Below are 24096 nucleotides of genomic sequence, written 5' to 3' on the forward strand. Positions count from 1 at the left end.
AAATAGAAAAGTCTGTAGCCAAAAACAGGTTGTTGCTGCAATTGCTGCTGTTGCTGCTGCAGCAGCAGCAGCAAGTCGCGCCGAGGGTTTAGACGTCGAGGGTTTTTAGACTCATTGCTCTTCCCTTCTCCTCCACCTAACGGCAAAGACAAACAAGGATATTCATAATAATTATTGTTACATTTAATAAATATACAATATTTATAATTAATTAAAAATATGCAGTAAATATTTAATATGTATATAGTAAATTGTAGTATATTTCTTATATAGTTCTTATGAATACAATCAACACATACTCGGTATTACCTATGAAAACGTACATATTTACCTTATTCCTTATTTATATTACTACGAATTAATTTATAATTAAATAGATTAAAATTAATTAACTTAATTAGTTGAATTAATTTAATTGATTAGATTATTCAGGGTTAATTTATTCTTACAAGAACTCGGAGGGATTCGCTGTGGGCGGCGATTTCTACCAGCAGCTCCAACTGTTGCTCTGCAGCAGCAGCACACATCTCATGCATGCACTTGCTGCTGCTGTTTTGTTGCTGTCGCTGCTGGTGGTGATGTTTTTTCTGCTGCTGCTGCTGCTACTGCTTACCTTGAGATAGGCAGGAGAGGATACAGCGGAGTTTTGTTGCATTTAAACGGCCGCCAAGCGATTGAGCCGAGCGCTGTCGATTTGCTGCTGCTTGCTGCAGCCAACAAAGGCTTGCTTCTGCAGAGCTGCTGCTGCTGCTGCCGTTGCTGCTGCTGCTGCTGTCGTCTTCCACAGTCTCCAGCAACGCGCACTCCGCATCTACCACAAACAAAACCTCAAACACCAACACTAAACCCTAAGGCTCCTCTGTGTATACGGCAACCTCTTGTGCACGGTTTGATAAATTAGTGTTTAGGGTTTAGGGTTTAGAGTTTAGGGTTTACATTGTCTCTTTCGCTGTGTCTTTGCTTTATTTAGAAGGTGCGAACTGCAGAAACACAGGAAACAACAAACGACCCAAAATACAAACAGAGCTGCTGCTGCTGATACTCTTGCTGCTGCTGCTGGTAGTACTCTTGCTGCTGCTGCTGGTACTCTTGCTGCTGCTGCTGCTGCTGCTGCATACCCCGAGAAATCTGGATTTTCACCCTTTAGCGGCTGCAGTGATGCAGCAGCAATACACCCAAATGTCTCTTCTAGCAGTTTGTCTTTACTCTGCAGTGCACGTGCATCCTCCTTCTGTGCTGCTGCTGCTGCTGCTGTTTCTACTGCTGCTGCTGTTGCTGCTGAAAACGATGCACCAAGCTCGCCAAATAACGACGGCCTAGGCTGCTGCTGCTGCTGCTGCTGCTGCTGCAGCTGCTGCAGCAGCACCTCATGCCGCTTTCTGTTGGCTTCAAGCGTCTGCGCTGTGGCTACGCGAATCCTTTCTCTTATTTCCCTATACAAATCAATCCCCGTGCTGCTGCTGCCCTTGCTGTCGCTGCTGCTGTTTGGGGTAGCAGCAGGAGCAGCAGCTAATGCTTCTCTACGTGCTGCTGCCACCTGCGCTCTCGCGGTGAGGGGAAGAAAGGAGAAACCATCGAGTTGCTGGTGCTGCTGCTGCAGCAGCTGCTTCTCCTGCTGCAGTAGCTTCTGCTGCTGCTGCAGCAGCTGCTGCAGCTCTTCCTCCTGCTGTTGCAGCTTCTCTTGCTGCTGCGAGAAGTCCTCCAATGGCTGCTGTTGCTCCTCCTGCTGCTGCTGCTGGCGGGGTTCATCTACATGTGCCTCTGGCTCGTCCACGCTTCTGCTGCGCTGCTGCTGCTGCTGCTGCTGTTTCTGCTGCTGCAAGGAGAAGAGGCCTGGTGCGGCTGAAGAGAATGGCATAGAACCCTTGTCAGAGCTGCTGCTGCTGCTGCTGCTGCTCCGACTGCTGCTACTGTCCTCACTGCACCTCTCTCCCCTGTTGCCGCTGCTTCCACCGCCGCTGGTGCTGCTGTGGGCGAGCTGTTCGCTTTCTTCTGCATCGTCAGGGGTTTCCTGCTGCCGCGGCTGCTGCCGCGGCTGGTGCTGCAATAAGTTGGCTGCAGTCATTTTCTCACTGCGTTTGTCCCGGTCTTTTGCTGCTGCTCCCTCACTATCATCATCGCTGGCTTGTGCTGCTTCTCCCTCTTCTTCCTCTTCTTCTCTTCCTTCCTTTTCTTCTCCCTCCTCTTGTTCTCCCTCCTCTCCTTTTTCGTCTTTTTCTTTTTCTTCTTCTTCTTCCTCTTCTTCTATTTCTTCTTCTTCTATTTCTTCTTCTTCTTCATCTTGTGCGTCTTCATTATCTGTTTCTTCTTCCTCGAAACTGTACTCATCAGATCCCCCCGTTGCTGCTCCTTCAGCAGCAGCAGCTACTCCTGCTTCCTCTTCTGATTCGCTGTCTTGCCCTGCGGTCTCGTAGCCTTCCCCTTCCGTTCCAGATCCAGCTGCTGCAGCATTCATCTCTTCTTCGTCCTCTTCTTCTTCATCTTCCTCTTCTTCCTCTTCTCCTTCATGCTGCTGCTGCTGTTGCTGCAGAAGCAGAAAAGCTGCGGTGCCATTTAATTGGGTCCCCTGGGGTCCATCTAATGGGCCTCCTGGGGGCCCCTGCGATTCCTCATCATCCCCCGAATCTCCTGTTAGATCTACACACACCTCCTCCATCTGCTTCTGACGCTGCTGCTGCAGGGAAATATGCACAATGCAGCGGATCGCTGCTGCTCCTGCCGCTGTCTCTATTGCTGCTCCTCCTCCTACTGCTGCTCCTCCTGCTTCCGGTCCTGCCCCTGTCTGTTCTACAGCTGCTCGGGCTGCTGTTGGTATGGCTTGGGTGGCTGCTGTTGCTGCAGATGATACAGTTGACCTTTTAGCCTCGCTGCTCCTGCTGCGGTTGATGCTGTTGCTGCTGCTGCTGCTGCTGAACTCTTCTGAACCACCTAATTTATCCGTTCCTGAGGATCCAGTACATAAATCCTCACATTAAATACAATGTAGCAACATAACGCAGCGCCAGGAGCAGCTGCTGCAGCAACAGCAGCAACACCTTCGTGGGGCCCTGGGGCTCTCTACTGTATGCTTCAAGGACTTAACAGCACTTGTCTTTCATTTGTTTTCCTCTTTTTTGTTTTTATTTATATTTAGGACATCAATTGTTGCTGCTGTCACTTCCTTTGTCGCTACTGCTGCTGCTGCCACTGGCTTTGATGCTTTTACTGCTAGCCGTTCCTGCCGTTGCTGGTGTTGTTTAGGCCAGTCAAATAAATTTTGTATCTTGCTGTTAAGTACCGATTAAAATGATCCCAGTAAGAGCAAGTAGGGCTACTGCTGCATGAGCAATTGGAGCTGCTGCTGTTCCAGGAGCAGGTCTTGATGCAGCAGCGCATGCTGCTGACTGTAGCCTCTAGCTGTTACAATTCGGTGCTGCTGCTGCTGCCCCTAAAGCAGACGTTCGAGTGGTGCTGATGTTGCTGCTTTGAATGCTGCTGCTGTTGCTACTGCTTCTGTCGACGTTAACCTTCCTGCTTCTGCTGCCGTTTCTACATGCGGTAGCCGGTCCCCAAGCCAGCTGCGTATCTTGCTGGTGATGTCAGCTGTTGCAGTCGCTGCAACGTGTTGCTGTACAGTAACTGAAGGGATATCAATGAAACTAAAGCAGCAGATGTGCATGCATACTTGGATGTTGCTGCAGTACACAGCAGCGAGGAAGTCCTGGCAGCCACGGGGGACTACCATTTCCTTGTGCAGCTGCAGCAGCTGCTGCTGCAACAACTGCAGCAACGGCTCCGAAGGCTCTTCGTTGTCTGCTGCTTCCCCACGTTCGCAGCTAACCAGCTAGCTACTACCTGTTTGTTAGCAGGCTAGCTAGCCTAGTCAGCCACTGTAAAAGGTACCAAACTAGCTGACTGACTGGTTAACTAGCCAGCTACCTAACTGAAGAGCTGACTAGCTAGCTAGCTGGGCGCTTCGTAGGTGACCCAGAGTCAGTCTTCATTCAACGGAATGCGATGTACTTCAATGCGCTGCTGCAGCTCCTGCTGACGCAGCTTGCGTTTCTGCAGCTCCTGCTGCAGCAGAGTCTTTGTCTGGTGTCGCAAGCGGCATGGCTAGCTATTCGCCGGGGTAGCTAGCTACCCGGTTGGGCAGCTAGCTATCTCACTTGGCTACCTAGCTGAGGCATGCAGCAAACTCCCTTACACTCGCTAGCTTTTTGTGCGTCAGTGAAGACTACGGCTGACTAGCCAGCGATGGCAAGCTAGCTAGCTAGCTATCAAGCTAGCAAGCCATCTATTGTTTCAGCTAGCTAGCTATCAAGCTAACAAGCCATCTATTGTTTCAGCTAGCTAGCTAAGTTATGCTAGCTAAGTTATGCATTTGTTTAGCCAGCTAGCTACCTAGCTAGCTATCTGGCTAGCTAGCTAGGCGAAGGGCATCCAGCCAGCGAATAGGCGGCATAAGTTATGAGGATTTTGGGCGGTGTTTAAGAGACGGTCAACATATGCAGTTACAGAGAGAGGCGCTTCACCTTCTCTATCGAATCCCTGAAATTTGCGCTGAACCTGCAAACAGCCTCAAAACCCTAATCCCTAAGCCTTAAAACGCCAACACATCAACGGGCACGGTTTAACAGCAGCACTCAACATAGCCTGCCCCTCATGCAACTATAGGTTAGGGTCTAGAGTATAGGGCCCTGCTGGCCTCGGATCCGCAGGAGCGGGATTCCTTAGAGTTTAGAGTTTCTGGTTTAGGGCGTACCTTAAGGATGGCCTTCATGGCCATCTTGTTGCCCTCCAGCGGAGAAACCCCTTGTAGGTCTACTGCAGCAGCACACCACAAGCACTAAACGTATATTGTAAACCCTAAACCCTAGATCCTAGATGAAGGGTTTGTTTGATTTTGGATGGTTTAGGTGTTAGGGTTAGTTGGTGTGTGGGTGATGCGTTATCTGACCTCTCTGCCTCTGCTGCTGCTGCTGCTGTTGCTGCTGCTGCTGCTGCTGTTGCTGTTGCTGTTGAAGCCTGTGGGTTTTGTGCGGTTTGGTCCACGCATATAACGGGTCTAGCAGCAGCACCTGCAGCACAGCAGCAACGAGTGCCCCGTTTGCTCGGAGCAGCAGCAATGCAGCACAGCAGCAAGCCTTAAAGGGGCCCCCAACGCCAAGGGCTCCCAAAGCATCTACAAGGTCCCTTGTTAATCTAAAAGGGACACATTCAGGTATAGGCAGTAGCAAGCCTGCATCAAAGAGAATGCCAAAATCTAAATGTATAAATACGCCTGTCTCCCGACACAGAAGAAGATTATTTAAATGCCTGTCCCCTAAACCAACAGCAAAACCCCCAATTGTTGCTGCAGCAAGAGAAGAGGTGTATTGCTGCCGCTTCTGCTGCCATTCGCTGCAGCAGCTCGACGACTCCAAGAAAAAAAATGATAAAACAGGACGAAAATGCATGCAAATCTCTTCATATACTTGAAACAAACGCTGCTGCACCAAACCGCCACCACCATCACCACTTTCTGCTGCTGGTGCAATTGCACCCGCTGCTCCACCAGGCTCCTCTCTACCTCCACCAGCAGCTGCAGCACCAGTCGCACGGTCCTGTTGCTGCTGCTGTTGCACTTTGGCTGCTTCCTTCAATGCTGCTGCCCGGGCGTCCGCCAATTTCTTCCGACAATACTGCGCCGTCCAATCCTGTGGCCGGAACCTTCTGTGTGCTGCTCCTGCTGCTGCAGCAGCTGCTGCTGCTGTCGCCCTGTCCCCTGCCGCTCCTGCTGGTGCTGCGGCTGCTGGCGACCCCACCAGATACTCCCCAAGGGTAACTGCGCCGTCTACCCACTCTAAGACCCCACAAAAAGGAGACAGAGGAACGACAGCGTAAGTCCTAAGAAACAGATCTCCTGCTGATGCTGATGCTGATGCTGCTGCAGGTTCCGCAGCTCTCCTGCCCACTGCCGTTACAGCAGAGGCAAACGCTGTTGCTGCAGGAGCTGGGGCATTTGCAGCAGCAGCAGCAGCAAAGGCATGGTTAAGGACAGAGAAGAGCTGCTGCGCCACCCTGTCTCTCCTGAGGTCATCTGCTTTGCATACCTCCTTTAAAATATTGCCTTTCTTTGTTGCTGCAGCAACTTGCTTCGGCTTTGTGACTCCGCTGCCAAGAAAGGAGACATACAAATTCAATTCTCCCTCGCTGTCTAGAGAGAGACACTCCAAGTACTGCTCGGCCCATTCGCGCAACCCCCCCCTCTGCTGCTGCTGGTACTGCTGCAGAAGGGGCACAGAACAAGCGGCCTCCATGCGCGCAGCAGCAGAGGGTAGAGGCAGCGCAGTAGCACCGCTCCCCACCATAGAAACTGCTGCTTTATAAGAGTTCAACGTACGTACATACCGTAGCAAGTCCGTCGGCCCAGTTGCTACTGCACTTGTTGTTGCACCTGCTGCTGGTGTGGGGGACGTGTTTTTCGCATCAGCACCACCAGGAACGGCTGCACCTGCTGACGCTCCGACGCCTCCTGCTGCTGGCCGTCGACCAGCGCGACGATGCAACGGTTGCTGCTGTTGATGTTGTAGCAGCAACAGCTGCTGTTGCTGCATGTCTGTCTCCTTGATGAGGCAGATATCTTCGTAAAGAGAAGCAACAGCTACTGCTGCTCGCACCGCCTCCCAGAGGGCGGGATGTGCAGCGGAAATTTGCTGCAGCAGAAGTCCTGCAGCCCTGGCGTTGCTGCTGCTAGGTGCTTGTGCGGCTGCTGCTGCAGGTCTGTGGGAACCTCCAGTAGTAGCTGCAGCAGCTGGAACCCTGTCATTTTTCTCCAGGGCAATGAGGGGCAGCAAAACAGAGAAAGGAGACTGACGAGCCAAAGACAGCAGCACCTCACGCACAGACAACTGAAAATCTGCTTCCCCCTGCTGCTGGTGCTGTTGGGGAGTCTCGACAGCTAGGCGGGAGACGATTTGAGGGACGAACGGCAGCAGGTGTTTGAGGTCTGCTGCTGCGCGCAATTGTAGAGCAGTTGGCGTCGGAGCAGTTGTACCACCAGCTGGTGCAGCAGCAGGAGGAGAAGCAGGGGCAGCAGCAGCAGCCGCAAGAGCCCTCCGAATTGAAAGATTGACTTGTGGGGTTGTAGGACCGAAAGAAAACCAAAGAGACAGCAGACGGCCTGTTGTGTGTGCTGCTTGTTGTAGGTTGCTATCGCGGAGGCAGTGAGCATAGAGTGCAGCAGCATCAGCAGCAAGTCGCTGCCTCCTGCGCTGTTGCTGCTGCTGCTGCTCGCGCAGCTGCTGTTGCTCCTCTGGCGTCTGCTGCTGCTGCAGCTGCTGCTGTAGCTGCTGCAGCAGCCAGTCTTCCTGCTGCTCCGACGACGCTGCTGCCAGCGCGTCGTCCAGCAGCAACGCCAGTCGCTGGTGGGCATCAACAGCAGGCAAGTGGCACTCAACGGCAACAGCAACATTTAAAAACCCTTTTGCTGCTTCTTCCTCTCTTATAAAACGACCCCTGTACAGCCACTCCCCGCAGCAGCAGAGACATTCGCACACCGACTCCAAAAACTCCCGTCGCCGCACAGCAAACGCAGCAGCAGCAGCTACTGCTGCTGCATTTGCACCTGCTGACCCCTCTACTGTTGCTGCTGCAGCTGCGGCGCCAGGAAGTGCTGCTGTTGTGCTGCTCGCCCCCACAACATCAGCAACAGCAGCAGCAGAAGCAGCAGCAGCAGATTGGCACTGTTGTGAGAAGAGTTGCCTGAAGGAGAAGGGCCAGGCAGCAGACTGACAGAGACGACGAGCTAAATGCACTGCCCTGTGGTCATCTCCTGCTGCATGCAGTGTCTTGGTTATTTGCCACTCAATTACAAACAAATCGCAACACAACAAACCATATAACTGCTCCTGCTGCTCTTGCTGCTGTTGCAGCTGTTGCAGGCGCTGCAGCTGCAGCAGATGCCGCTGCAGCGTCTCCTCAGCCAGCAGCAGCCAGTGGCGGCTCTGCAGCAACGCCCCACACTGTCGTGCTGCGCTACCGATGGCCCGCATGTGCCTTGCAGCGGCAGCAGCAGCTAGTGCACCTTCCTCTGCTCTTGCAGCTGCTGTACTTGCTACAGACTGCTGCTCTCTTGGAGAAGCAGAAGCAGAAGCAGAAGAAGCAGCAGCGAAAGGACCTGGAAGCGACGCAGCAAGTGCTGCTACCTGCAGGGCCCCCAAAGGTTCGACCGTCTCTAGGAATGATTTCTGGTGCGGTGATGCCACTGCTGCTGCTGCCGCTGCTGCTGCTAGCTCGTGCTGCCACTCATACTGCAGCACCGCAAGGCGGCCTGCACCAGGAACGGAAAAACAGCAGCAGGAACAACAGCAACAAACACATCACCATGTACACGGAACAGCAATTGCAGCGTGCACTGCGCTAGTAGTTGAACTAGAAGCAACAGCAGCATAAGCAGCATAAGCAACAGCAGCAGAAACAACACCCACGGGGAATGTCAACAGCAATAGTGCATGCTGCAGAGGCCGCCATTCGAATTTGGACAAGGCATTCAATGGCTGCAGCAGCAGACTCGCTAGAGGGTGCCAGCTGCTGCAGCTGCTGCATGGCAGCAGCAAAGGCTCTGTCTGCAGCTCCTGCTGCAGCTTGCTGCAGAGCAGCATGAACTCGAACAGCCCCGTAGTCGCGCATGCGCTGAGCGGCGTGCTGCAGCGAAAGAGCGGTGGCAAGGAACGCAGCACCTTCAGCGCGACTGCTACTGCTGCTACTGCCGTTAGTGGGGAAGCAACTGGAAAGGAGGCAAGTAGATGCTGCTGCTGCTGCTTCTTCTGCTGCTGCTTTTCCAAAGGGGTTGGTCCACTGCTGCAGGCGCCAAAGGCATGAAGCTTTTCGCTGAAGCCATCCTGCAGCAGCAGCAGCAGTAGCAGCAGTTGCTGCTTCCCCTGCCTCCCTGAAAGCAGACCCTGTCGTTAGGAGGCGCATGCCTCCTGTTGCTGCTGTTGTTGCTGCAGCTTGTGGCGGTTGCCAGGAGTTGCCCAGGTAGGCGTCAAGCAGCGCATGCAGCCCCAGCTCTTCGAGCGCTTTGGGGACAGCATCAGCAGCAGCAGCGGCAACGGCGGCGGGAGCAGCAGCTGGAGCAGCAGCAGCAGCTGCTGCTGCCGCTTGCTGCACATTGAAGAGAGACAAAACCTCTAGAGGGTCGTTAGAAGCACATGCCTTCTCTAGCAGCACAGCAGAGTCGTGCCATCCTTCCAAGCAGCGCTGCGCTGCTGCTGCATCTGCTGGTCTTGCTGTTGCATGGGCGCGCACCAGCAGCAGCAACAACGGAGGAGGTGCGGCAGGCAGCAGAGCAGCAGCAACACGGCCCCGCTGCTGTTGCTGCTGCTGCTGAGCCTCAGCTACCAATGCTTGCAAGCCCTGCTGTAGCGGTGCTGCCACGTCTCCGTACAGCTTCACGATTTGCTGCTCAGCAAGCAGCACAGCAGCAGCTGCTCCTCCTAAACAAAGAGCAGCGGCTGCTGCTGCCTCCGAATCTAGTTGCTTCCAAAACAACACCAGTCCTTGCTGTTGCTGTTGCTGTTGCTGTTGCTGCTGCTGCGTTTCCCGCAGCGAAGAAGCACCAACGTCACCTGCTTGTGCTCCTTTTGCCCTTTCGGCTGCTGTTGCTGCTGCTGCTGCTGCTACTGCTGCTGATGCTGCAGGAAGTCCCAAAAGAAATTCTATTGCACGTAGGCAAACAGCAGCGACCGAGCGGTGAGCCGCGGGCACCTCCCGCTGCTGCCGCTGCTGATACTGCTGTTGCTGAGGCAGCTGCTCTCTAAAGACGTTGAACACGTGCTCATTCATAGCAGCAGCAAGTGCTGCTGCTGCTGTCTCGCTGCCGCAGCGCAGTACGGCCAGCAGCAGCAGCGGCAGCAGCTGACGCGCGAGCTCGGGACTCGTCGCTACCAAAGGAGCCGCAACTTCAAATAAACCCAAAGTCTGCTGCTGCTGCTGCCGCCGTTTTTTCTGCTGCACTTTAGGCATCTCCCCATCCTGCGGTAGCGACGTCGCTGCACTCTGCAACGCAAATACAGCAGCAACAGCAACTTGCAGCAACATCCATTGTAGCAGCAGCAGAGACAGCTGCAACAACAGCAGCCTAGCTACGCGCATGGCCAGCACCTTACCTCCTCTTCTGTTGTTTGTTGCCGCTGCTGAGATGATGCAGCAGCTGCAGTAACAGTAGCTGCTTCGGCCTTAGTGTCCCCAATGTAGATAAGCAGTGCTGCAGCAACTCGGCAAAACCACCTATCTGCTGCTGCAGATTCTGCATCAACCTGCCATATGTGGGGCCTCCAGACATCTGCTGTTGCGTAGCAACGAATGCAGCGCCGCAACCGCAGAAGCAATCTGAACAAACACCGCGCATGCTTTTCTGCTGTTGTTGCTGCTGTTGCAGCTCCAACTCCTGCAATTATTCTCTCCGCTGCTGCTGCTGCTTCCTACGCGCGTGCGTCCCGCTCTTGATTACCCGTGCAGCAGCAGGCACACCAGTGGCAGTGAGAATAACAGCATAAGCAGCAGCAATATGACCACTAGCAGGAGCAACAAAGGACACACAGCTCACATCTTATATATTGCTGCAGATGGCCGTTTAGGGCATGCGAGGTGCAAAGACACCGCAAGGGGGCGCCGCAGCAGCGGCTGCAGTCGCCCTAAGGCCGTTGCAGTAGCCAGTGCTTTTGCTGCTGTTGCTGCTGCTGTTGCTCCACAAGCCTCCCCAGACTGCCTCCTCGCAGCACCAGTTGGAGCACCATCCGCAGGCCACCCTGCAACCAGCTGCAGCGTCTCAAGGCACAGGCGCGACAGCTGTCGCTTAGGAGGAGCAGCAGCAGGCAGCAGCAACGCAGAGGCTGCTGCAAATATAACTGTTGCTGCATGCACATGGCAGACAAACACCGTACAGCACACTCAGCAGCAGAACCAGCAAAAGCGACTAACAGCAGCAGCATATGAGCAGCAGCAACACCGCAAGCAGCAGTGTTTCTATGAGGCCACATACCCCCGATGGCTCGGTCTGGATCGATTTGCTGCTGCCGACTGCTGCTGGTGCTGCTGCGAGGTGCCGCAGCCTTCCGTTGCAGGCGACTACAGCGCCGCTCAGGTTCTTCTGGCCCCTCTGCTTCTTGCAGCAGCAGACACACAGCAGCAGCACCTCCAAAAGAGCAGGAGTCCCCAGCCTTCCCGCTGCATCACCCAAAAAACACCGGAACCACAGTAGCACATGCAGCAGGAGCAGCAGCAGCAACAGCAACAGCAGCAATAGAGGCAGATAAAACAGTAGCAGCAGCGCACCTTAGGTGAGTGCGTAGGCCTTCAAGCTCCGGCCGCACGAGAGCCTCCAAAAGCACCACGGTCAGCTGCTGCCAGTGCGCTGCCCCGCTGCTGTTGCTGCTGCTGCTGTTTGCTCCTGCTGCTGCCCCCAAAAGCATGAATGCCTGCAGTTGGACGTCTTTGGAGAGAGCTGTCTGTGCTGCAGCAAATGCGTCTACGGCAGCAAATTTTGGACACCTCGCCTCTGCTGCTGCTTCCGGCACTTCTGCTGCTGCTGCTGCTGCTCCAGGGTGAGGCATGCAGATCCTGTACGCACAGAGGAAGGCAGTGCGGCTCTGCCGCTCCTCGTTCCCTGCAGCAAACTGCTCGGACTGCAGCAGCAACTGAGCTGCCGCCGCTGCTGCCGCTGCCGCCGGGCTGTTGCTCCGGCTGCTGCTCCACTCCGCCTGCAGTAGCGAAGGTACTCTGCATGCGGCTGCTGCTTGCTGCTGCAGCAGCAGTAGTGCGAGTTCCGGGGCGACAAATCCAACCAGGAGGCCTTGCCCCTGCTGCCTCGCAACGCAGTCGGCGCAGCAGATGCTGCGATGCTGCTGGTCCTGCTGTTGCTGCCATTGTTGTTCCTGCGGTGGAACAAGGCCTCTAGATACCAGAGCAGCACTGAATGCCGCAGCAGAACGAAACGGCAGCAAATCTGTGAGAGTTCGTATTGCCGCTTCTGCTGCAGCTACTCTCGCTTCTGGGCTCTCTGCAGCAGCAACACCACCTGCTGGTGTTGTTTCTGCTCCACCCTCTGCTTCTGGTTGATGAAACGGTGCTGCAGACCCTGTTGCCCGCTTAACAGGACGCAAAATCAGCTCGTCCTGCTGGTGCTGCTGTGGATTGCTGCTCCAAGCAGCGACAGCTTCGTCCAGGAGTTGTTGCCCTGCAGAGCAGAGGGCCGGACGCAGCAGCAGCAGCCGTGCTGCAGCAGGGCCTAAGTGCTTCAGCAGCCGCTCGGCCCCGAGGGAGAAACAGCAGCAGCTGCTGCTGCTGCTAGTGCTGTTGCTGCTAGTTTGCTGAATGTCGCAAGAAAAGTCCAAAGGTCTTTTATTTCCCCCGTGGCGGGGCGAGGAAGTGGTTGTTGCACAAGGTGCTGCTGCTGTTGGCGCAGTTGCGGTTGCTGTCCTCCAGTGAGGCGAATCCTTTGCTGCTGCAGCTGCTCTGGCAGAGAACGAAACATCGCACAAGCGCAGCAACAAGGCACGGAGGAGGCACATCCAGGTTTCTGCTGCAACGTTTGCTGCATCTTCTCGCAGGCGGTCGGCGTCGCTGCACGCAATGCTGCAGCTGCTGCAACTGCTGCAGCTGCTGCTGCTGTTGCTGCTACTGGCTTGCTGGTCTGATCTGCTTGCAGCTGTGCACGCAGCAGCGATGGCTGGCTGCAGCTGCTGTGCTCTGGCGTGTGCAGCAGCAAAGGCATCTGTAATGAAGTCGAGGAGACAGCAGCAGCGCGAAGCAGGGCCCCAGCCGCCCTCACGAAAAGGAGACACCAGAGTCTGCAGGCAAGCAGCAGAAGCAACAGCAGTTGTATCAACAGTAGCAACAGGTGCAGCAGAAACATTAGCAGAAGCGGCAGCAGCTACGAGTAGCCAGTGCAAATGGCAGAGCTGTCCACACAAGTGGGAATTTGCTGCAGGCAGGTGCCTGTATAGCAGCAACAGCAACAACAGAAACAGCAGTAACAGCAGCAGCTGCTGCTGCACTATTCAAGCGAGGATATATTGCAGCAAGCTAGGGGGTAGGACTTACGTGCAGCAGTACTTCCCCTTCTGCTGCATGTACAACAGCAAGAGTAGCAGCAGCAGCAGCCTGCATGAGCCCCGCTGCTTCTCCCTGTTTTGCTGCTGCTGCGGCTGCAGAGCAGCTTCCCCAACCCTCGTCTGCTTCTCGAGGACATCCGTGCATTCTGTTGTTGGTGTTGCTGCAGAAATTCCCGAGGCAGCGGAAGCAAAACGACAGCAGCAGCAGCAGGGAATCCGGGTTTGCTGCGGCAAAGGGGAGGGCTGCAGCGACAACATCCAGCAGCAGCACTCGCTTGCGCGCAGCGGAGACACGTGGAGGAGCAGAATTTGCTGCTGCTGCAGGCAGGAGAAACCCCTGCTGCAGTAGCAACAAACTCCAACCCTCGTCGCCGAGTTCTGCTGGTCGGGAGTGCGGCTGCAGCAACAGCTCCAACCCCAGCAGCCGCGCAGTTTCTACTGCAGCAGGAGTAGCAGCAGCAGCTGCTGCTGCTGCTGCTTCTGCTGCTGCACCGCGCTGCTCGTCTCGGCAATCATCGCAGCAATAAGGAGACCCTTCAGCTTCGGTTGCTGCAGCAACTGCTCGTGCTGCTGTTGCTGCTGCTGCTGCTGCTGCTGCTGTTTTTCCGGCCTGTGATGCGCTCTGGCGTGCTGCTAGAGGCGGCGGGAATAGAAGGCGCTCCACAGATTGCAGCAGCAGCAGCAGGTTCGATCGAAAAAAGGCCCCAAACTCCCCCTCCGCTTGCTCTCTCGCGCCAGCGTCTTCCTCCAGAGCAGCTGCAGCTGCAGCAGGAAACAAAGCAACCGCCCCGCTACGCATCGCCCCGCAAAGGGTGGAGACAGACGGTGGTGAGGGAAGGCCTTCAGCTGTTTCCAAGGCAAGCAAACTGCATCCGCAACAACCAACAATGACAACCAAAAACCAACTCAATACCAACAGCTGCAAGTTGCTGCTGCTGCTGATGTGGTGCTGTCACTATTTAGCCCAGCGCTCCTGGCAGCGGCGGCGGTCGTTTCGGGCAGTCTGCCGCAACAGCAGCGGAGCCGCAGCATCGATAGCAGGAACAGCATATTGAATCTGGAACACAACAAGCGTGCGGCAGCAGCAACAACAACAACAAAAACAACAACAACGAGTACCTGGCGGCAGCAGGAAGAATGAGGTGCTGTCTTGGTCGAAGGAAGGTGCGGCACAGCAGCGGAGTGTCGAGTATATGCTGCAGGTAGCTTTGCTGCTGCAGCTGCAGCTGCTGCTGCTGCTGCTGCTCCATGTCTCCGCCTAATGTGAGGGCCAACAGCGTTGCCCCGATTTCTTCGAGTCTTTCGCTGCCCAGCGGTTTCCGAGTAGCAGCAGCAACTAGCCGCAGGAGCAGGTGCACAGGCACCCCGCTCAGATACCCAGCTGTGGCGGCAGCAGCAACAGCAACAGAATAAGCCGATACAGATGCCGCAGTAGCACCAACAGCAACAACAGCAGCGCAACACACCTGGGTCCAGAATGGACTTGAAAAGGAGCAGCTACAGAAGGGGCAGCAGTAGTAACAAGCAACACCAACAGAAGCAGAGGCAGCACCAGCAAGAGAAGGCGGCGCTGTAAAAGCAGAAGCAGCAGCGTGGTTGAACGTACCCTGGAAGAGGAGATGAGATCCAGCAGCAAGGAGCGGCGCAGCTGCAGCTGCAACTTCCGCTGCGGTGCAACGCAATGACATAGGCATCTCCTCCACCCCTGCTTCTTGGGGCTCAGCAGTAGCAGCTGTTGCCGCTTCTGTTGGTACTTCTGTTTCCAAGGAGTGTGCGTAGACAGCAGCAGCAGCCCTTGGGTCAAGAGCTTCCGCGTCACCTGCTAGCAGCAGCTGCCAAGCCAGCTGCTGCGTCTGTTGCTTCTGCTGCACCTGCAGCTGCAGGGGAGGCCCAATGCTTAAAGGTGAGCCGTCAGGGCTCCTCGCGCCACGCAGCCGCAGCAGCAGCAGCGAATGGAGTTGTTGTTGTAGCAGCTGCTGCACCGTGCTTCCACCTGCTGCTGCTGTTCTTTGAAGTGCTCGGGAAACAAAAGGCCTTAAGGGAGAAGTAGCAAACGAATAAGCATTTGAGGCATCACTTGCTGCTGCTTCTGCAGGTCCCGGAGCACCAGCTAGCTGCAGCAACTCAAAGAGAATGAAGGCGCTGAAGGGCTTGGACGCAAGAGGAGCGGCAGCAACTGCAGCAACTTTTGCCGCAGTATACGAACAAACAAACGAAGCAGCCAAGGCAGGACATCCCTGCTGCTGCTGTTGTTGCTGCTGCTGCTGCAGTGCTGGCAGCAACTCTCCGAGAACGTCGCGCGGTGAGTAGTAGTCCAGCAGCAAAGGCACAACAGACGGGGCGAGACGCAGAAGCGTCTGCAACAGCAAGCAGCAGCAGCAGCAGCAACAAGCGCAGTAGGCGTATTCACTGTGTGTCACAGCAGGGGGGAACAGCCGCAGAAGCAGCAGCTGCAGTGTTAGCAACAGCTGCACATCTAGCGCTAGCCAGCACTCCTTGCAATAGGAGTAAGAGCAGCAAACAGCAGCAGCAGCAACGGCAACTGACCTCCGCTTGTGTCTCCGCCGCCTCCTCGTCCGTCTCCTCTGGCCAGCCCTTCCTCCTCCGCTCGCGTTGCTGCTTCAGCACAACAGCAGCAGCAGCAGCTACTGCCGCTGCCTCAGCAGAGGACGGTGCAGCGCATAAAAGGGGCTGGGGCTGCAGCTGTTGCTGCAGCAAAGGGTTTCCTATAGACTCAAGCAAAGGCGGCAACAAGGCATCTGCTGCGGACGCAAGACGTTCTCTGTGGGGCCACGCAAGCGCAGCAAACTCAGCAGCCACAGAGCTGCAAAGACACCGTACTGCAGCACACATCACACAGCATTTTCACTCCTGCTGCTGCTGCTGCCGCGGGGGCACTTGTTGATTTTGTGTAAATCTTTAACTCAGGAAGACGTTGATGCTGCTGTGCGCAGCCCGAAGGCAATGATCATACAACGAGCAAACCAGAAGGCTTCAGTGACAGCACCAGAACCAGCAGCACCAGAAGTGGCAGCAGAACTGGCAGTAGCATTATCCAAAGGGACCCGAATAGACGCTCACAGTCTTCATTGCCCAGCCCGACTGCTGCGGGAACAGCCGCAGCAGCAGAAGGGGTGCATGTAGCGCTGTGTGGCAGCAGCGCACGCAGCAGCCAAGAGGAAACCGATCCCGCAGAAACAAGAGAGCGAAGGAATTCTCCTCCCGTCTCTCCACCAACTCCGCAGAGCAGCAAAGGGTGTGCAATGTCTGCAGCAGCATCACCAGAAGCACAACAAATGCAAGCTCGGTCTCACTAGGAAACTGTGTGAGAGGGAGGCACAGGTTTTGCCCCTGCAGCTGCATGTGTTTGTGCCCCTGCTGCTGCGTTTGCTGTCTCTGCTGCTGCTGCTTCTGCAGCGGCGGACCTTGAGGAGAAAACGGCAAGAGGGCAGCAGTAACGAGGTGTAGTGAGAGCTCAGCTGCTTCTGCTGGAGGCCCCCAGGAGAAGCAGGAAGCAGCAAGTTGTAGGCGTAGACACCGAAGCACGCGCAGCAGAGCAGCAGCAACAGCAGCAGCAGAAGCGGGGTAACAAGAAAGAATACAAGCACAGAGACAAACAAACCAGGACAGAACCACCTACACGCACGCAGGGAGCAGCAGCAACAAACGCAACAGCATCAGCAGAGCAAACAGCAGCAACAAGGAAGTTGCAGCGTCAGGGCTCTATCCAGCAACTGGTAAACCAACGGTCGGGTAGAGTCAAGCTGTTCAAAAGAATATCGTTTACGGTTTAGGGTGTATGGGCTGACTGGCTGTAGCAGGGCGAGGAGACAATCTGAGGCGAGCAGCAAAGAAGCTGCAGCCAGAACCTGCAGCAGACGAGGCATGTTGTTTGCTGTTGAAGTTGAGCAGCTTGCTTCGCGCTGCTGCAGGAAGGAGAGGCACAGAGCCATTGGCAGCAAACGGTGAGTCTGCTTCCCGTCGCAGAGAGGCAGCAGCTGGTACACGTGCTGCTCGATCAAACTGCTACTGTTGCTGCTGCTGCTGCTTCTGTTCCTGCTGTTTCTGTTGCTGCCGCCGACTGCAAAATCATGCAGCAGCGCCAACACAGCCACTGTGCCATTCAGGCCTTGCTGCGCCCTATCCCGTCCCTGCTGCTGCTGCAGCGCATCAACACTGCTCCCAGCCGGTGCAAAGGAGAAGATGACGACAGACTGCAGCAGCCACCGCAGCACTAAGTACTGAGACGGCAAAAACGATAGAGCAGCAGCAGCTGCTGCTCCAGTAGCAGCAGCGTCTGCTATAGCAGCGCCAGGAGTCCCATAGTCAGGCGAGATACGCTGTTGCTGCTGCTGCACAAGTCTTGCTGCTGCACCTGATTCAAGCGTGCTGCTGCTCGTATAGCTGTCGCCCACAAATGCCCAGAGATTTCCGGCATCCATACTCTCAAAGGCACTCCGCTGCTGCTGCTGCTGCCGCTGCTGTTGCCGCTGCTGGTGGTGGTGGAGACCTGCTGGTAGAATGAGGGGAAGAGATAGGCGTCTTCGTCCAACAAGGAGGCGCAGCAACGGCAGCAGCATCAGCTTGAGCTGCTGCTCTGATAGGATGATCAAAGAAGGAGACAGATCTGCCTCTGGGCTTGCTACAGTTCCACCTGCTGCGGCTGCTGCTGCAGTTGCAGGTGATTCCCCAGCGAAGCTCTCCGCTAGTTCCTGCCAATCCTTATCGCCGCTGCTGCTGCCTCCGTGTTTCAGCAGCAATAGAAAAGTTTCAAGGGGACAGCTGCTGCTGCAGCTGCCGTAGGCTCTACTGCAGCAAGGAGGGCATGGCCAGCCATTGCGTTGCAGCAAGTGCAATGTGTCAAGCAGCAGCAGCCAGAATACTTCTTGCTGCTCTCCCGCCTGTTCGTTGCTGCAGCACCAGTCGTCGGTTGCAGCTGCTGTCGCAGACGCTGCTGAGGCAGCAGCTGTTGCTGGTGCAGCTGCTGCTGGTGAGGCTTTGCATCGTTCTTGGGGAAACTGCAGATCCTCGTGCTGCTGCTGCTGCTCCTGCTGTACCGCCTTCGTTGCTGCTCTCAGCAGGCAGAAAACGGCTAGCCAAGAAGCACATCCAAGGGAACAGGGCCCTGTGGGGCCCCACACTTCTGTCGGTGCTGCTGATACACCCCAGTGAGACGGAGTGACCCATGCATGCAGGGGTAGGGCAGCAGCAGCAAACTTGAGGTTCGTCAGGAAGCAGCACGCCTCATACATCCACCGCAGATATCCGCATCTGCTGCTGCTGCTAAGTGTGCTCGTCGGTTTATATGGGAAGGGTGTGCCGGGTGGTGAGGATGCTGTTGCTGCAAAAGAGCCAACAGCTGCTGCTGCAAGAACAGCATCGCCTGCAGCAACAAGAGCTGTGATAAGCTGTACGCTGCTGTCATAGTGGGAGCTGTATATATACTGCAGCAAAACAGGGCTTTGCTGCAGAGCACCCAGAGAGGCCGTCCCGCAGGTGAGCGGGTGCAACTGCAGTGGCGGCAGCTCCGATGTTGATGCTGCTGCTGCATTCGCAGGCTGCGCAGCAGCAGCACCACCACCAACTCGCAGCAGGGGAGGTTCACAAAGGAAGGGCGCAGCAGGAAGAGACGAGGGGAGCAGCGGCTTAAACAACAACAAGGACTCAATGAGGTGTATCTGCAGCTCCTGAACCAACGTGGTTTCTTCCTGTCCTTCCGCACTAATAAGGGACTCAAGGTTCTTCGCTGTCTCCTCGTCTCCTGTAAACCACAGCTGCTGCGCTGCTGGTGCTGCTGCTATTGCTGCTGGTGCAGGGTCTGCGCAGCTAGACGACAGCAGGAGCACTGCAGCAGCAAGCGAACGGGGGCCCCGTACAGCAGGAGCTGCTGCAGCAAGACATGCATTTAAAGGACCTTCACAGAGACACCTAGAGTCAAGAGAAACCTGCACTGGCTTGATAGTACCTCTTGCTGCACCGTCTGCTCCTCTTGCAGCTGTTGCTGTTGCTGCCTCCCATACGCGGAGGCGACACTGCTGCTGACTGCTTTGCTGCAGCAGAGGCCCCCTGTAGTCCTGCGACGTTTCTCCAGCGTAGCAGCGTAGCAACTGCAACAGCAGGACTGCAGCAGCAGGCAGCCAGGAGGCACCGTGATGCTGTCTCTGCATGCTGGGTCTGCGGCGCGCTAGTCGTGTTGCAGCAGTTGCTGCGCTCCTGTGTCTGCTCCAGGACACTCTTGCAGCAGCAAAAAGGGAAGCAAACAAGTCCTCAACTGCAGCAGCAGGAATGACCTCCTTGTGCAGCAGCAAAGCAGCCCCAAACAGCTCCAGCAGCCAACAGGTCGGATCCAAGATTCGAGCTGCGCCTGCCTTTCCCCCTCCGACTGCTGCTGCTCCTGCTCCTGTTGGCAGCAGCGGCAACGAGCGCCCCAAGAAGGGCGGCTCAAACAGCAGCTGCACGCCTCTGCAGGTTGCCTTGAGAGGCAGCAGCAGCATCAGCTGCTGCAACAGCAGCAGGTAGGAAGGAACCAAGAGAGACGCAGGAAGCAGCATAAAGCGTGCCGTCTGCAGCAACTGCTGCTGCTGCTGCTGCACCGCTGCAACGAATCGATCTGCATGTTCGAGGAGAAGTAGAAGCAAATCTTGGTTTCCGATGGTGCCCTCGTCTCGAAGGGCAGCATAGAGATGCAACGTTTCTCTGCTACAGCTGCAGCAGCACAGCAAAAGTACAAGACACCTGTTACAGCCACGAGGAGGAGGAGAATCAGCAGCATCAGCAGCAGCAGGCGCGTCAGCAGCTTTCTAACAACAGCATTAACCACAGCAGCAGCAAAACTCCAGCAGCAGCAATATACCAAAAGCGACAGCAGATGCAGCAGCAACGGCAGCAGCAGATGCAGCCCCAGCCGCAGCAGGTACCTGAGACAGGATACAGCTGGGCTGCAAGATAACAGCTGACTGGAGAGAAGCGACAAGCCAAACGCGCAGCAGCTCTGTGAGGTCTCCTCCTCATACAGGGCCTCCTCCCAACCAGCGCTGCTGTTGATCTTAGCAAAGTTTCCGATTTCAGAGGAAGCTAGTATGGGCGGATGCCGCCACTCTTTATGTTTTTGTTGCTGTTGCTGTTGTTGCTGCAGCATGCCGTGTACGGGTATCTGCAGCAGAGCTGTCAAGACCTGCATGAGGCCTGCCTGCCTGGTGAGGGAGGCTGTGGGGTCTGCAGCTGCAGCAGCTGCTGCTGCTGTTGCTGCTCCTCCTCCTCCACCTTTAGCTGTCTCTTCCCTAATGACTGCGGTAAGTGCTGTTGCAGCAGCAGCAAACAGTTGCTGCCGGGTCTCCCGCGATAGCGCCCATCCATACATTTCACAAAGCCGGACCACAACCAAACACCTGCACCCGCAGCAGCACCTCAGTTAGCCACAACAGCGGACTGCAGCTTCTACCTACAGCATCAGCACCATCCAGCAACTGCAGCGGCTGGGACAGCTGCAGCCGTCAGCAGCAGCAGCAACAGCGACACAAACAACAAGTGCAGTAATTGCATTTGGAACAAATGCAGCCAAAGCATCTGATGCTGCAGCAACGGCGGCAACCAGAGCAGCAAAAGCCCAAACAGCAAAAGCAACGGTAGCAGCAATAGTTGCACCAACAGCTACAGCGACACCCGTAGATAAAGCACTGCAGCAAAAGAAGCGAGAGCAGCAGCAGTAGCACGTGCCTCAGGAGCAAAAGCACAAGCAAAGGCCGCAGCAGCACCAAAGGCGGCACCAAGTGCAAAAGGAAAGGCAAGCCCAGTAGATGTGGCAGCATGAGCAACAGCAACAGCAACCGCAGAAGCGACAGCACCAGCAGCAACAACTAACCAAAAGCCGTAGTTGGATGGTGTGGACTGCTCCAGTCCCTGTTGAATTTTGTGCAGCACAAAACACCCTATAGCAGCCCCACTCTGCAACAGCAAACCCCTTGGAGGAGGGCCTGTTGTTGCTGCTCTTTCTCCCGTTTCTGCTGCTTCCGCTGCTGCCGTAGCTGCGGTTGCTGCGGTTGCTGCTGCTGTTGGTACTGCTGGGTCGACGCAGCTGCATCTGTTAGCCGCTTGGGGGGGGCAAAGAAAAGTGTCCTTTACCGAACACCCGAGAGGCTGACCGTGCTGCTTCGAACTGCTGCTGCTGCTGCTTGTGCAGTCTGCCGATTGATGGCTTGTGTTCTTGCTAACATACGCACGGCAGCCTACGCAAAGATGCCGTTGTTGCTGTCGCCCCTGCTGCTCTTGCTGCTGCTGCTGTTGCTGCTGGGGCTGCTGCAGCAGAGGAGGATCGAGAAACATTCCTTCCCACATCGCCTCCACCACCAAGTCAGCCTGCGCTATGCGTTGCAGCCAGCGTCCCCGCGTCAGCAACCTGCAGCACCAACCCCAAACCCTAAACCCTATACCGTAATCCCTCTGCGTTATATGTGAACGTGTTCAGTAGGCTACCCAGGGCTTGGGGTTTACGGCTTACAAGAAGGGAGCTTCTCCGTGCTGTCCCCAAGAAGACAAAGAAGGAGACACAGCTGCAGCAGCAGAGACAGCCAGGCGGCCGCCGAAGTAGCAAAATTGCTCCTGAGGAACTTTAGCTGATTCTGCTTCATGAGCGACAAGACGGGGAGTTGCTGTTATCAAACTACGCAGCAAGTCCCGAAATGGCCCTGCAGCAGCACCACCACCACAGATTCAGACCAGCAGCAGCAACAACACCATCGGATTCAGAGCAGCAGCAGCAACAGCGACATCAGATTCAGAGCGGCAGCAGCAGAACATCCAGAACAGCAGCCACAGCAGACTTTGAGCAGCAGCAGCTGCAAACCCATAACAAGAAACAGCAGCAAATCCAGAACAGCAGCGGCAGCAGGTGTGGAGCAGCATCAGCAGCAGGTTCTGCTGCTGTGGAGGACACACTGAGCCGTCTTGCTGCAGCGGGAGCGAAAAGCGAGGGACCCCTAAGGCATTTCAGCAGCAGCCGCAGCAGCAACAGCAAACTCTCTCTTCCTTCAGCGCTTAGCTGCCGCAGTACGTCAGGCCTGTAGAGGTCCTGCAGCACCCCCAGCACTAGAGGCTCCCATTCTGCTACTGCTGTTGCTTCCGCTGCAGCCGCTGCCTCTGCCGCTGCCGCTGCTAGGGGTGCTCCGTCAGCTATCTGCTGCTGCAGCGGCTGCTGTTGCGTCTGCCGGCTGTTGCTGCTGACCTTTGGGAAGGCAGCATCTATTACTGGCTGGAGCCAAAGGCCCCCAGCCTCCTCTTGCTGCTGGTGTTGCTGCTGTTGCTGTTGTTGCAGCTGCTGCTGCTGTTGCTGCTGTTGCTGCTGTGCCTGATGTGCTTGTGTTTGGAGCCACTTCAGAGTTAAACTTTGTGTTTCCCGCGACGGTAAATTCTGCTGCGCACTCCCACCTTCCCCCTGCCGTTGTTCCTGCGGTGGCGGCTGCTGGGGCTGCTGCGGCTGCTGCTGCTGCGGCACGTAAACCAGAAAGAGTTGGGTGCGGAATGCAAGGGGAAACTTCAAAACCAAGCGCGACAGCAGCAGCAGGAGCCTCTCCATCAGCAGTAATCTGCTGCCTTTAGGGATCTCGTCATGGCAACAGCAGCAACGCAGCCGCAGCAGCAGCTGCAGCATTGTTCCTTTTAGGTGCCGAGACACCGCAACCTTAAACGATGGCAACTGACACAAGGTAGCAGCAATCGCTGCGCTCTTCTCCGGCGTTCCCAACTCCAACCCCACCAGCATTTGCCACAAAACATCTGCGGCAACAACAGCAACAAGAATACCAGCAGCATCAGCAGCAGCAGCATCAGCAGTAACAGCACGTGCTGCAATAATAAAGGCATCAGAGGTCGGCAGGAGCGCATACAAGGCAGCAATAAGAACGGCAGCAAACGCATCGTCAGTACCAGTGGGGGCGCCAACACCACCAGCATACGCAACAGCAGCAACAGCAGCAGCTACGGAAGGAGCAATTGCGAAGATATCGGCAGCAATGACCGCAGTACCAACTTCAGCAGCAGCGGCAATAACAGCAGCAACCTGATGTTGTAGCAGCAGTGGCAGCTGCTTGCGTAGCGGTTACAGCATCAAATCCAGCAGAAGCTGCAGCGGCAGCAGAAATTTGGCAGTCGAAGTAGCAGCAGCATCAGCAAGACCTGCCTTTTCTTGTCTGTGGGAGCCTGTCAACAAGTTTAGAATGATGTAGCAGCAGCTGCAACACTCTGCTGCAGCTCTTTTCCCATTCTGCTACTGCTGCTGCAGCTTGAATCCCTTTGGTTGCTGTGCACTGCTGCTGGTTCTGTTGCTGGTCGAGCAGCAGGCGTGTCCTGCTGTTGTTGCTAACATGCTGCAGCAGCAGGAGCACAGCTTCTACCGCTCCTTCTAAATGCTTTGCTGCATCGTTAATGTCTTCTTCATCAGCAACGCCAGTTTGCAGCAGAACCCCAAGGCAGCTGTCTGCTCTGCTTATGACAGACAGCAGCAGCAAACTGTCGCGTGCAGAGAGGCCTACGGGACTCTTCCGCTGCTGTTGCTGCATTGAAGGCAAGCACCGCAGCAACTGCTGCAGCGCAGCGGCAGCAGCAACTTGCTGCACAGAAACCAGAAGTGACACGCTGTACACCCCATCCCCGGCGCTCCCGCTGCTGCTGCTGTCCAACGCATCGAGGACCTGCTGCGTTTCTCTGCGATAATCGGCGACGCTGCGAGCTGCTGAAAGGCCTGTAAGGGCCCGCTGGAGGGGGCCCTTCATCCCTGCAGAAGCAGCAGCCGGGGGGCCCAGCGGGCCCCTTGGGGATCCTCAGGTATTGTAGCGGAATCTTGGGCCCGTCGTCTGTCAAGTCCGGGGGCCCCAACGCAGGGGGGGGCCCCAACGCATCCTATGCGTGTGAGCCCAGTCCAAGCTCGAAACTTCCTGCGGCTGCAGCTGATGCTGCTGCTGCCAGAGCTGCTCGTGGTGCCGTTGCTGCTGCTTTCCGTACTCCTCGTGCCACTGGTGTTCCTGTT

At 55.9% G+C, this 24096-nt stretch overlaps 1 protein-coding gene across 1 annotated transcript; it reads right to left on the minus strand.

Moving 5' to 3' along the window:
* Nucleotides 1–88: 88 nt before the first annotated feature.
* On the minus strand, nt 89–23842 carry EMWEY_00016030 (phosphatidylinositol 3-and 4-kinase domain-containing protein, putative; the record flags this gene model as incomplete). The annotated part of the gene is made up of 27 exons (XM_013479681.1): nt 89–136; nt 450–508; nt 614–811; nt 937–980; nt 1119–2943; nt 4515–4548; nt 4745–4806; nt 4940–5221; nt 5483–8293; nt 8451–10020; nt 10131–10353; nt 10571–10877; nt 11006–11190; nt 11299–12812; nt 13066–13942; nt 14196–14457; nt 14683–15433; nt 15624–15802; nt 16152–16343; nt 16502–16712; nt 16886–19772; nt 20090–20464; nt 20938–21004; nt 21218–21471; nt 21574–21760; nt 22050–23154; nt 23435–23842. 27 exons carry the CDS (start codon nt 23840–23842, stop codon nt 89–91), a joined length of 16917 nt encoding a protein of 5638 aa, XP_013335135.1.
* Between the last annotated feature and the right edge of the window lie 254 nt (nt 23843–24096).

Source organism: Eimeria maxima, genomic scaffold, assembly GCF_000499605.1.
Source record: "Eimeria maxima Weybridge genomic scaffold, Emw_scaff129, whole genome shotgun sequence".
NCBI lineage: Eukaryota > Apicomplexa > Conoidasida > Eucoccidiorida > Eimeriidae > Eimeria > Eimeria maxima.